The sequence below is a fragment of the Neoarius graeffei genome, chromosome 15, assembly GCF_027579695.1.
Source record: "Neoarius graeffei isolate fNeoGra1 chromosome 15, fNeoGra1.pri, whole genome shotgun sequence".
NCBI classification, from domain to species: Eukaryota; Metazoa; Chordata; class Actinopteri; order Siluriformes; family Ariidae; genus Neoarius; species Neoarius graeffei.
This window is the reverse complement of record NC_083583.1, coordinates 51,387,248-51,401,776: the sequence shown is the minus strand read 5'-3', so window position 1 is coordinate 51,401,776 and position 14,529 is coordinate 51,387,248. Positions and strand designations below refer to the sequence as shown.

Sequence of the window (14,529 nt, the reverse complement as noted above, 5' to 3'; positions counted from 1 at the left end):
GGCACACAGTCATGAGTACATGCGCCGGTGGAAGAATGCATGATGGAGTGAACTGGTGGATATTTTACAAACAGGGGGCCTTAAAATAACCTCTTCAGGCAGTAAAATATACTGACATCAGGCAAGGTTAGCTTAATTGGTTGTATGCTTTTCCCACTCTGGTTTACATGAGTTTGAAATGTTTAGCCGAGGCTGTAAGTTTGCGGCACTAAGCCACTCGCAAGTGGAGGGAAAAGGGTTTGTGAGTTACGGTTCATTTGTTCTGCAACCTATTAGAGTCAGACGTGTTACGCTTGCTGTGCTCCACCTTCCGATGATACATCAAAAATGGTCATGCTTGTTTTAATCTTTGGCTTTTTATCAAAGAAAGTATTAAATAAGCTGATTAATACGCTAATTAAATTAAACATAACACTTGCTCTTGACACGTGGAATACTTGGCCCGGCACAACTCATTTGGGGAAGATCAACATAAATCTAAATCTTGTTACGAGGGCAAAAGATTGAACAAAACACTTGACAAGCACCTCACACAGCATCCCAAACTAGATACTTAATTAAATATAACGAGTTAAATAAATCTAATGAAAAATACATAAACGTATACTACAGCGCTGTCAAATTCTTAAATCTGATTGGTCAGAAATGTCTTCATTAGTTTCCTGGAACTGGAGTGCTGGCTGGAATTTTAAATCCCCAGTCTATATTAATGTGCTCGTATCGTTTCTATAGTAACAGCTCATTCACAGGGACCTGGATGACGGACTCTGCACACATGTCAAAGGCTAAGATATTTTTTTAAAACGTGCTCTTATTTAAAAGTTAGCAAATAAAAACGTGCCACTGATGAGAAGGTGGTGAGGTTTTCGGGAAAGAGACTTTGATTTAAGGTTTATTAAAAGGAGTCAATGTTTTGGTGCAATCGGAAAGTTTTCCGCCATGGGAAAGTCTTCCGGACAGAGAATCACGGTAAGGCCCCGGTCACACCGCCCGAACTTTGCTGGAGCGTTCCTTGAACGGTAGGGAGGGGCCGAATTTCGACAACGCTCATCACCGCGCACAAAATGGGAAAAAAATCGAAAACACGGGCGTTGGCTTAGCGGTGCACCGCTGAAGCCGGCATTGCTTTAGCGTTGGTTTAACGGTAGCGAGCATTGGTTTAGCGGTGACACGAGCATTGGTATAGCGGCGTTCTGCGCATGCGTGCTTTGGCTCGGCGGGGGTATAAAGTTGGTTTAGCACCAATCATAGCAAGTCTCTCAGCATCCATGGTGATACAGTTTTACTGTAACTTTGAGCAAATTCGATATAGATGAGGTCTGAACTCAACGGCAGCTCGATTCCAAATGAGCTCCTGGTCCATTTCTCCCCGTATTTATAGCCAAATTCTGGTCCCGCTCCGACACCTCTATACCAACGCCAAACCAAAGTTCATCGCCGCCATGGATAGCTGCTTCAATGCCCGACACCGTTCCAGCAACCCCGTGTCCGCTCGTAAAACGTTTACAACCGCTCCACCGAAGTTTGTGCAACGTTTAATCGCCGCCCGGGCAACGCTGGCGAAGCAGCGGTGGTCCAGCGTTCAAGATTTCTGCGTTGGCCTAGCGGACCCAAGCGTCCACGAACTTGCGTCTAGCGGTGCCAAACTTTGACTGGGCGTTGGTGGAGCGGGGGTGAACTTTGCCGGGGCGGAAAATTGCCCCCTCCTCACCGCTCGCAATATTTTGTGCAGCTCAAAACTTTCGGAGCGGTAGGAGGGCCCCTCGAGAAACATCAGCGGTGGCCGAGCGTATACGGCGTTGCTTTAACGGGGGCCAACTTTTGTTAAACGGTGGTGAACGGTTACGAGCGGTGATGAATTTTTTTCACCGCTCCAGGAACGCTCCAGCAAAGTTCGGGCGGTGTGACCGGGGCCTAACACGACAAGCTGCGGTTTTGTCATTAACTTCAACACGTACAGTGAGACGGACATCATTTCAAAATAAACCGAAGGGTCTTGAATCACCCTGAAGGGGATTATTTTGTGATAATGACCAGCCCGCTGTACATTATCCTGCTTATTACATGGTTACATACTTTAATTTGAAACAAAATATTGATTTAAAAATTATTTTATTGCTTGCACTTATAGCAACGGTCTGCTATACAGAAATAAGAGACTGCAGAATGTCGTAATTGACCAATCAGAATCAAGTATTCAAATGAGTCATGTAATAAAAACCACACATCAGCTTGAAGATATGAAGTTTATATTCTCGTGTTGAAAGTATTTTCAATCATTCACGTCACTCACTTGCGTGTGTGTGTGTGTCTCATCTCATCTCATTATCTCTAGCCGCTTTATCCTTCTACAGGGTCGCAGGCAAGCTGGAGCCTATCCCAGCTGACTACGGGCGAAAGGCGGGGTACATCCTGGACAAGTCGCCAGGTCATCACAGGGCTGACACATAGACACAGACAACCATTCACACTCACACCTACGGTCAATTTAGAGTCACCAGTTAACCTAACCTGCATGTCTTTGGACTGTGGGGGAAACCGGAGCACCCGGAGGAAACCCACGCGGACACGGGGAGAACATGCAAACTCCACACAGAAAGGCCCTCGCCGGCCACGGGGCTCGAACCCAGACCTTCTTGCTGTGAGGCGACAGCGCTAACCACTACACCGCTGTGCTGCCTGTGTGTGTGTGTATATATATTTTTTTTAATTTTTAAATATATGGACACGAGTGTTTTACAGGGAAATAAACCACTCGTACTTTTCATGTGAGCTACATCCGGGACATCGAGACCCAAAACCATGGCATAACTCTCTATAGGTCACTCGTGAGGAAACCGATGAATTGTTTTGATAAATTTAGGGACTTTTTGTTTGTGAATGTGTCTATATAATAAAAAGAAAATCATACATTCGCTTGAAGATATGAAGTTTATTCTCTCATGTTGAAAAACTTGCATTTTTCATAGAAAAGACATCACGGATCTGAGTGACGCATTTCCCGATATTTGACTCTGATGACGTCACTCCCAGTGTTTTCCCGCTGACTAGATGCATGTTGTCAAAAATGGTGAAATAATTCAAAATTAAAACTATTTTGATTAACTTGCGTATTTGTGTATGGATGTGTCCATATAATATAAAAAACATTACATGGTGGCACGAAGATATGAAGTTTGACTTCTCATGTTGAAAAATATATCACTCATGAAATATGTTCACCACTCGAAGATGAACTTCATATCTTCACGCAACTACGTAAATATCCTCGATATACTTCAGAGAACATTTTCTCTATTATTTGGGCAAACAGCCTTTTATTTTAAAATGCTGAAGAAAAAATATAAATGGGTCCGTCTCAGAAACTGGTCTCTCATTTGGGACATTATGGTCAAAAAATAAATTTTCTAATTTTACTTTTTTTTTTTTTGCATTTCCCTAACACTCAATGTTTGTCCTGTTTAATAAGAATAAAGATAGCATCTTGCTTTATCCGGCCTCCACTGTGGAAATTGTTTTTGACTGCAATTCAAATGCTTTTGTAAAATTGATTTCCATATAAAATAACTCCATCATGAAGAATTAAAGCCCCTCCTTCACAGATGAGTGAAAATATTGAATAAATTTCCTCTTTTTGATTGCTTGGGTTAAAAACGCCAAGTTATGATGACTGAATTGATTATTCACTTAAATATGAATAATATGATACAGTTTGGGTATTTGATATGGAGAAATAGGACACAATGGAAAAATCAAGAACACACCGGAAAGATGAGAATAACGGCGCTGGTAAAAGAACAGCGACTGTACCGGCTGAAGGTCGCGCGGGTCTCTGCTGTGGCGCGCGAGCAACGGGACATCACTACCGCACCGGACGGAGCGCGAGGCGGGGGCGGGGTAAAATGACTGGCCGTAGATTCTATCAAAAGTTCGATCTAAATTGACCATGGTTGCAAAATATTGGCCAAAAATACGCAAACACTACGAAATATGAAAGCAAGATGAAAAATAAACATTCTATTGCCTTATACTGCAAGACTAAAACAAAATAAAACTGTCAAAACTCACCTTTTCAGTGATAACGTCCGAACAGATCACCCGCGTAACAGAAAGACCGCAAATGGAAGCACGATCAACTTCTAACTGTTGGAGTGGAAAATTCCATTCTACACATGCAAATTGTTAATGTGTGTCCTTCCCCGCACACAAATAACACGCTACGGTAAAAAATAGACCACGACTCATTTTATAGCTCAGAAATTCATACAAGACCAGCTACCATCGTAACATATTCTGTAAGAAACGTATTCTATACCTAACTTTCAGCTTTCATTTTAAAAAACAAAATCGCAGATTTATAACTACATTTTTATATGGTGTAGTGATTTTAAGTTACTGCTTTTGGTGAGGTCGTGACCTTGACCCTGAGGCTTTCCGTTTAGATCAAAACACACGATCGTATTGGTTTTGGGTCTGCGGAAAATGGAGTTACGACGGTGATCAAATATTTTGCATGATGTTTTATTACGGTTATGATTATTCTGTGAGCGCACCAATCCTTAGGTGTATAAAGTTGCAACTTAAAATAGAATTAGTGATAACTGTAGACTTTTCAGTGGACTACAACCTTTTTAACGGAATGCGATGCAGTCAACCGTTTATCATGTCCCAGATCAAGCCGCCATTTTTCCACAAATGTGCAGAATTTTTGCCAAATTCTGAATATTCACATCAAAGATTTAGTTTTATCTGTATTATTTATTTTATTTCAAACTAAAACCAACATCACCATTCAAAACCGTATAGTTTATTGACTGTGAGTATATTTAGTGGGGGACCCCCACAGCACCCAGTTTCTGAGACAGACCCATGTATAAAAACTCAAATCAACACCAATAACACCACAAACGTGGCCACTTATCCGAGTCATAGTGATACAGCATATATTCTTGTCTGTATGTTTAGCATTTTGAAATGTGGCTCCATTCCCCTGAGCCGCACTACATCCGGACGGGGTTAGAGTCGTTTACGGCTGTAGTGGCGAATCATATGACATGATTGATGAGCTCTGATGGCAGATAATCAAAACCCACTTTAGCCAACTGTTTAATTTGGCACCGGTGGGGATCTCTCCTTTACACCTCTGATGCTCTGTGCTTTTTATTTAACATGCCTAAGCTCAGACATAAACAATGAGTTTAGCTTTCCAACTGGAAAATAAATTACAGAGGAAGATATAACTTCATTTCCTGCGTCACGCCGAGCGTTTTCAAATTTAATCTCCCGCTTACCCCCCCCTTCGAGTGGCCGAGTTAAGCTCATCTTCTTTCACTTTCATAACGTGCTGCAATAATTCAACCTTTGATGACTCTTAGTTTTAATAAATACCGGCTTACTTGTAGTATTCGTCCAAAAGCAATGCACATTCATATAGCTAAAGGATGACTTAAAAAAAAAAAAGAGGAAAAAAAAAAATCTATGAGGTTCATTTGCTTGTTCTTATGTGTCAATACCCCCATCTGCTGGTGGACAAATGAAACACAAGCCAAGTTTATAGAAAGTGATGATTATAAAACCCCAAGCAAAAGGCTCTGTAGAAACTACATTTTGATGTCATAAGCCTAATTATTATTCATACAGGACACTTTTTCCATGGAATAAAAACATGTTCTATTCCTTTCTAGCAGGTTTCATTCATTTGCTTCGATAGCATGCAATATTGTTAGCATATCGCTTATCCTACATGTATTACGTCACTAGCCGATGGAGAATGAGCGTTGAATATGGTTTACGATATTGTACGTTGTCAAGACATGACGTCACATGCCAGAGCTGATGCAAATATTCAGTAAGAGAGTTTTCTGCTGTGCATGTGCAGAACCATTTCTGTGTTCACCGGGAAAGAGAAAGATGCGTTGAACGCCCGAAAGGCTACCAAAACTCATCTCATCTCATTATCTCTAGCCGCTTTATCCTGTCCTACAGGGTCGCAGGCGAGCTGGAGCCTATCCCAGCTGACTACGGGCGAAAGGCGGGGTACACCCTGGACAAGTCGCCAGGTCATCACAGGGCTGACATGCTACCAAAACCTCATGAGATATTCTTCACGCATATTTACAAGAGAAAAACATACCAAAGAACATTGATAAAATGGAAAAAAGAGAGTACCGTATTTATCCTTATAGAAGCGCCCTCCCTATTTGACGCGCCTCCACGATTTTCAGAGCTAGAATAGTATTTACCAACCATTTTCTTCATTTAACAAACTTTAAATCCAAAAAACCACAACAGAGACGTTCAATTTCACCGCTGATTTTTTTTTTTTTACCGGAAATCGCGTTAGTAAACATGGACAGTATAAAATACGGACATTCACTCTGCTGCGGATATCAATACGGGTGGAGACGTACCTTTTGTTTGCACCACTCTTGTACACGTTTATGGTGAACATTAAATGTTTTTGCAGCTAAGTGTTTGCCTTTCTGCTCTGCCAGTTCTACAACCTTTAACTTAAAACTAGCGGTGAAGGATCGTTTTGAGGACGACATTTTGTTTTGTGAGCTCATAAACATCGACGATGACGTGAATTGTGACGTCACTACAAATAGTTTACTTACCAATGTTATCCTTATAAGCGAGCTGGACATTGTTTAATTGACTTTTTGGACATATAACTGTATTTTCATGTGTTTCAAAATAAATATGTTTTAAATTCCAATGATTTTGTCATGTTCGATTTTTGTCATTTAAGGGTCGAAATTGACGCTCCCCCTTCATGTTTTGCATCGCGCCCGGGCGCGTTTATTAGGATAAATACGGTATGTATAATAATAAATGGCTTTTTCGTGGTACATCACCCATCCATTATCTGTAACCGCTTATCCTGTTCTACAGGGTCGCAGGCAAGCTGGAGCCTATCCCAGCTGACTACGGGCGAGAGGCAGGGTACACCCTGGACAAGTCGCCAGGTCATCACAGGGCTGACACAGACACAGACAACCATTCACACTCACATTCACACCTACGCTCAATTCAGAGCCACCAATTAGCCTAACCTGCATGTCTTTGGACTGTTGGGGAAACCGGAGCACCCGGAGGAAACCCACACAGAGAACATGCAAACTCCACACAGAAAGGCTCCCGTCGGCCACCGGGCTCGAACCCAGAACCTTCTTGTTATGAGCCGACAGTGCTAACCACTACACCACCGTGCCACCCATGGTCAAGTCAAGTCAAAGTCCCTCTCACACCAGAATCTGGTCTTCCCAGGCAGTCTCCTGTCCCAGTACTAACCAACTCCAAGGCTTATCGGCGTGGCGCCGATCTCCGTTTCGATAGCCCTCGGCCTCTCGCCTATACAGCTAGGGTTACAGTGGGAGGGCTAGTCCTCTGGTAACCATGCGAGTTTGACTTCCCCACTCGCATCTGTATTGCAGCATGCCTTGCCAAACGGTAGCAGGTACCATTTGCCACCCATGGTCCATCACATATATTCAATTCAGCTAGCATGACACTGAACTCGTCTTTGACTCGTTCAACATCATGCTAGCGGAATGGAATATATCTGATATTCCACACAACGCCAGCTAATATTTAAAATATGCTTACCGTTAAGATAATTAAAGCTGTCATGGATATAAACATGATCAAATTTCTATCATCTCTACTGTACTAGTGGTGTAAACTTCAGGCTTCCATATGATATACGATTTTGATTCCTACAGTAACGATTCGATATTTGACAACATCACTAAATCCGATACCATATGATAAACTTTAATTCAATTTAGCAGCTTCCAATCAACATGTGACCAACTTCAGAATCCGAGGTAGGTCGGCAGGCCTAACGGTAACGCATGAAAGATCGTGATGTAGACAAGGACTGTTTTAAAAGCAAACGCCTTGCTAGCCTGTTCAATTATTTACATACCGGTTTAAAAATTAACACTAAACAACATATAAATAGGGGTGTTCACACGGCACATATTTGCATCGATGCTGCACCGATGTATTTTGTTGCGATATATCTTACACCGGTGTAAATTTTGTAGAGCGTTCACACAAACCTGCTTACTAGAGAGAAGCGTGTTAGCACCGGTGCAGCCCCACTTGCGTTCACACGGCAGTTTTTGCGACCGTGCTATACGATAGTAATAATGCGGAAATGAAATACGCGCATGCGTGAAAATGTACTTCCTTTTCCCGGTTGTCATGGCATCACCAAGCGCCGGGAAAACAACGTGGATGAAGACACCAGTGTTGCCAGATACTGCTGACGTTTTCCAGCCCAAAATATGTTCAAATCCACCAAAATGCACTTAAAACCGCCCAATCTGGCAACACTGGAAGACACGCAGTTCTGTTGTTGTTGATATTCGCCATTTTGGAAGCGCAAAATACCAGGATGCAAATTATGCAATGCCCGTATGTAATCAACTCTCCTCACGCGTAGCGAGTCTACCCCTGTAGCATTCAGACGTCCTGTTTTATATCGGTGCTGCCCCGCAAACTAGCATTTACTCCGGAGTAAATTTCTTAAACCCCCTCCCGAGCAGGGTTAGATTTGCACCGGTTTAAGCAGCTTTCAGGGGCGACACCGGTATAACTTTGTACCGTGTGAACGCTCTACCGGGGCAGCCCCGGTGCTACACCGGAGTAAAAGTTGCCGTGTGAACACCCCTATAGATGAAAACTGGTCAAACAGGAGTAGAAAATAAAGTCACAGGAGGAGAAGAAACAGCAGCAGAGTCAGACAGACAGCAAAAACTCTAAGCTAAATATAAATCAACAAATAACAGTGATTTCTAGCAAACGTGGCCTCGCGGTCCATTTACGAAAACGGTTATATTATTTCCATGGCAACTTATTTCACACATGTGCACAAAGTGGACTGCACTCAAGCACTGTGACCTACCCATGACCCATTGCTCCGTTCGCGGGCTTGACGATGAACGTCTTTTGCTTCCGTTTGCGTCGAAGCTCCTTCACGTAGTTCTGGAACTGGGTATACTCTGCCGGGAAGATCCAGGTTTTGGGAATGAAGCTGTATTCCTGAGGCTGGCTTTTAATCATCCTGAGAGAAGGAGGAGAAAAAAAACAGGGGGGGGGGGGGGGGGAGGAATCATCACTTGAGCACTCTAGAGCTTAGACTAGGAGAGTGCCTGGAGGACAGTGTTGATAAATAAGTCGCTAATCAGGTGTTGTAATATTTATGCATGCGCGTTAGATATTGGGTTTGTTTGTTTTTAAAAGGTGAAAGTGACTTACTTGGACATGTTTCTTGCCAAACAGTCTTTTCGACAGATCTCTCCCATTCCTGGGAAGTGGTTAATTCTCTAAAGGAATATAATAATAATAATATTATTATTATTATTATTACTCGGACTGTGTTTTAGAATTCACCTCACCAAAAATAAAAGCAACACGTTGGAGTTATTACATTCTGACATTTATGGCCAATTACAGAGACAAAACAAAAGGCAATCTCAAAACTTTTCTTAACCTTTCTTATTTAGATGACCAGATCATTTTAGAAGAAAACAATCAATCTCATCTTCAAGGGGCAAACTAATTGGTTCTGCATCACAGCGCCTGCGAGTGTAGGTAGTGACAGATGAATGAATTGCTCAGAATACAACGAGAGGCAAAAGGAAAGGAGTATGAAAAGTGGGCTTTTCTGTATTCTTCAAGCAAATGAGGCTGAACAGGGCCATTAATTAGGACCGTATGAACTGCAGCTTGACAGCAAAGTTTCAGAGCAAATCACTGGGAAGAAAAGGGAGGGGTGGGGAGGTGTGGGGGAGGGGGGGAAACCAAGCATTTTAGCGAGTGTGAAAGGAATTTGTGATTATCCGGATGAGACAGCCATTATGAGGAAGAACATCAACAGCGGGGTGACATGGAAGAGAAAGATGTCACAAGCGTGAAAATCAAACCTATTTGGAGTATTTTTTTCTCTCTCACCATGATCCTTCAGCATGTTAAACTGAGAAAGGGAATTCTCACTACCAAAGGGGATTGCTGTTCTCTCTGTCACGTGCGCTGTGCGCTCCATCATGACCAAACCATCGTGACTAAAAAGTCATTTTCTAAAATCAGCTTCACGAATGAAATTCAGAAGTATACAGTGTGTGAGAAGCAATATTTTTGGCTATGAAGAAATAATCTGAAAAAATGCGTACTGATCAATCTATAAACATTAAATACTGTACATGCAGTCTTAGTAAAAAAAAAAAAAAAAAAACACACACACACACACACACACAACACCGTTCAAAAGTTTGGGGTCACCCAAAAGAAAAGATCCGCTATTCAGTTTGTGACTCGAGCAAGAAGTTCCAGAAGGTATGGGGACCTTTCCTGAAATACTCTGAGAACCTTAAGTTGGATTGAGATATCCGCCCCTCTTTCCTTTCCTTTCTTTTTTTTCCTCAGTTACAGTGTCCGTATCAGTCATTGTCTAAATTTGCCGCCTCCTAATTATTTACTTTTTATCTATTCGTCCCGTTTGTGTGTTTATTTACTTATTTTACTTTTATTCTTATTATTTATCTTGCGACTCAATACTTGACTTCCAGCAGTTCCCTACAACACTCCAGGAATAATACTCCTCAGGAATCATGGTTTGTAGGTGTGGCTAGTGGGAGGGGAGGGATGCTTATGTTAAATTACTCTGAAAAATTTACAATGTATGAGCACGTATGTACTGTATATGTGATACATGTAAAATTCAATAAAAATATTTGAGTAAAAAAAAAAATTTTATATATATATATATATATATATATATATATATATATATATATATATATAAAGTGCTGTCAAAAATGTCGCGCTATTAACGCATTAACTTGACTCAATTTTAACGGCGATAATTTTTTTATCGCGAGATTAACGCTCTGTGACATGATGTAGGTTTTTCATAAGCTTTTGAAACTGCCAGGAACTTGGAACAGAGACTTTGCTTAGAAAACCGATAGCAGCTAGACTGTAATGCCACGGCCTGCACAGCCAGAGTCCTCTGCCCCCCCCCAAAGAACCAGCGCGGGCAGGGCGCGCTAGTAGAGATGGGATTTATGGCTCTTTGATGGGATCCGCATCTTTGTGATCCGTTCTTTGAAAAGAGCCGTTCAAAAGACTGGCTCATTTGGCTCTTTTTAAATATTTATTCAGTTTTAAGAAGACAGCGTCTCAAGAAGCCAGATCCCTCTGAACTGTAAACTCAATGCTATCCCAGAAATCCTTCCTGTAATATGCAAATTTGGCCGCCTCTGATTGGACAGCGCGACGCATCAACAGGCAGAAAGTGTAAAAGTACAAAATGTGTTAAGTGAGCTGAAACAGTAAAGATCAGATTCAATGCAATATTTATCAACGAACAACTTAAACTTAATATAATAGTGTACTTTATATTATAATCAAGCATGTCAAGCCTACCGTCACTGTGTAACCTGTCTCTCTGAGTTGTAGACTAACTCAAGCAGTAGATCACTTCACTCATGGTTCTTTTGCTAGCCCCAGTGTTCGGCTTAGGTTTCACTTTGCAGTGGCTGTGTCAAGACGTGTTATGCTTTGCAATACAAAGCAAGCCCATTCACGTTTTTATGCTGATAAGAGAATTACAATGGTTTTTCATGTGACAAAAATGTGCGATTAAATTGCGATTAATCGCGAGTTAACTATGACAGTCGCGACATTAATCGCGATTAAATATTTTAATCGCTTGACAGCACTAATATATATATAATTTTATTTTTTCTGCTTGCATTCATGTTAGCTTCTTCATGAAAGTGTTTGATTTTCTTACAGGTGAAGCAGCTTCCTTATTCTACATTCTAAACAACTCGGACATAACGCAGTTTAAAAAAAAAAAAAGCCACAAGGAGCGACATGCATGATATATACACTACCGTTCAAAAGTTTGGGGTCACCCAGACAATTTTGTGTTTTCCATGAAAAGTCACACTTTTATTTACCACCATAAGTTGTCAAATGAATAGAAAATATAGTCAAGACATTTTTCTGGCCATTTTGAGCATTTAATCGACCCCACAAATGTGATGCTCCAGAAACTCAATCTGCTCAAAGGAAGGTCAGTTTTATAGCTTCTCTAAAGAGCTCAACTGTTTTCAGCTGTGCTAACATGATTGTACAAGGGTTTTCTAATCATCCATTAGCCTTCTGAGGCAATGAGCAAACACATTGTACCATTAGAACACTGGAGTGAGAGTTGCTGGAAATGGGCCTCTATACACCTATGGAGATATTGCACCAAAAACCAGGCATTTGCAGCTAGAATAGTCATTTACCACATTAGCAATGTATAGAGTGGATTTCTGATTAGTTTAAAGTGATCTTCATTGAAAAGAACAGTGCTTTTCTTTCAAAAATAAGGACATTTCAAAGTGACCCCAAACTTTTGAGCGGTAGTGTATACATCTTTTGTACCTCTGAAATGTCGATGTAGTGTATCTTTAAAAACATTTTCTAAGTAAAAGATACTAAACCATATAAAAGGTGTCCTCTTGAGATTACCATCCCACCCCAGCAACAAGCAAAGCTACACTTTAGCACCTTTTTTCCAGAGAGTATGAATGACCCTAACTCATAACTACGTCATCGCTTGTTTAGCGCAGTGCATTATGGGCGATACCTGGGGTCAGCTCCGCCGTATTGTTTACTTTGTTAAATGCTGCATTGTTCTGTCTAACCGGTTTTAGCCATGCCTAAAGTGAATTGCTGAGTGCCTTACTGTGTCTCCACAACAAAGAGAACACCTGATTTGAGCTTTTATAAGCTGCCAGTTGAGGAGAAGAGAAGAAAGAAATGGATAAGTTTAATCTGCAACGAAAACCTTCAAACTGAATCGAAATAGACAAGTGTTTGTAGCTTACATTTCTCTGGTGGGAAAAAGACGTGCTTAAAGCATATACGCAGAACCATGGCCTCACTTTCGTTTATAAATGCCTTTAGACCTCAAGAATGGCACAGGAATAGTTTTAAGCGTTAACAATAAATCTAATGTAGTAATTTTTACGATTAAAGTGATTTATATAGGTAGCGGTCTGAGTGAATGACCTTGACGTCCGTAACATCAGAACAGGAAGTCTATCCGTCTCATCGCCATTTCCGCTATACTAAAACACAGAGCTGACTGCAACTCTGATCCTCTATTTTGAGCTAATTTATCACCATGCCACGCAGATGTGCCAGCAACGTGACAGAAGGTGGATTTACGTTGCATTCATGGTCCAAGAATGTTCAAACTGCAAAGATTTGGACGCGTTTTGCGAGTTGTTCACGGGCACATTGGGCGGCTATGAAGTGGTCCCTCCTCTGCTCTGCACATTTTACTGAAGACTCGTACGAGACCTCTGATCTGTTGAGGAGCGTTGGCTATAAGCCCGTATTGAAAGAGGGTGCAGTACCAACAATTAAAGGGAAAAAAAAGTATTTATTTAATGTATTTTTTTAAAAGGAAAGTAAGTTCAGTTGCACCAGTTCTCCCAGAGTGAGCCAAGGGTTGTTGCTAAAACCCGGGAAGGAACGGGACGGGACATATTCTTGCTTGGGCAATGACCTCCCCGTGGTTGTTGCCAAAACCGGTGATGTTCTGTTTCGTCCCGGGTTTCAGTAATTGCCTGAGCCGAGCAGTAATGGCGGAGTACTCCGTATGGAGTAATAGAGAATGAGTGGAGCAGCCATCTGATTTCTAAACTGGATATCGCTGCCATCTCGCCCTTACGTGGAAGAAGTGAATGAACAGAGAACTGAACGAACAACTGAAAGTCAGACTGTTTCAAAACAATCGGCCACAAGGTCGGCCTTCAAGAAGCGAGAACACATACGGGTAAGCTCCGACTCTCATTTAGATATGAAACAACACCAGGGATCCCAGCAGTAATTGAAAAAAATAGAGGAATGTAAGAAACTATCAGCAGGGGTCAAGGGCGCTGCAAGCCCCCTGAAACTGTTGAGATTTTAACATGTAAAGATGCTATAGAACACATTTTTTACATAAATTTAACATAGAAAAGCAACAGAATTTAACAATAATGTGTATCTATTTGATGCCATATTTTGTAATCAATGACATAAGTGGCAAAAATTTTTTTTTATAAAAATTAGATGAAAATGTAGCTTTGAAGAATATACTTCTAACCCGGACACTGTTCCGCTATCTCTTTTGTGGACGATATCTTTTTTCCACAACATATTCAGGGCTGTGAAATTGTAAATAAGAAATCTGAGGAAAAGGGGGGGTCTGGGGGGCACAGCCCCCCTGCATAAGCCGGACACCAAGCCATTTTAGGTGTTATAGCATTTCCTGCAAGTAAAAAATTGATCTCAACAAGTAAATATTTGACTAGTCTTGGTCTTCATTTTGCCATATAAAATACCGATCAACAGTTTTCTCTTTTAAAATGAAAGATCCATGTAAAATATCTTGAAATATCTAATAAGTGCCTATGTATTTTATCTCTTAATCAAAATAAAAGTAAAAAAAAGTGTAAATAACAATTTAAAGAA

The 14,529-nt window shown here is 41.1% G+C and overlaps 1 protein-coding gene across 1 annotated transcript in view; it reads right to left on the bottom strand.

Annotated features, from left to right (window-relative positions):
• The window catches only part of ttll7 (tubulin tyrosine ligase-like family, member 7), a 184,839-nt gene that overhangs the window by 85,224 nt on the left and 85,086 nt on the right, over positions 1-14,529 (bottom strand). The window contains exons 5-6 of the mRNA XM_060941574.1: positions 9,268-9,335; positions 8,915-9,073 (exon numbers count right to left, since the gene is read on the bottom strand). Of these exons, the coding sequence (XP_060797557.1) occupies positions 8,915-9,073; positions 9,268-9,335 (227 nt within the window). The remainder of the gene's footprint in view (positions 1-8,914; positions 9,074-9,267; positions 9,336-14,529) is intronic.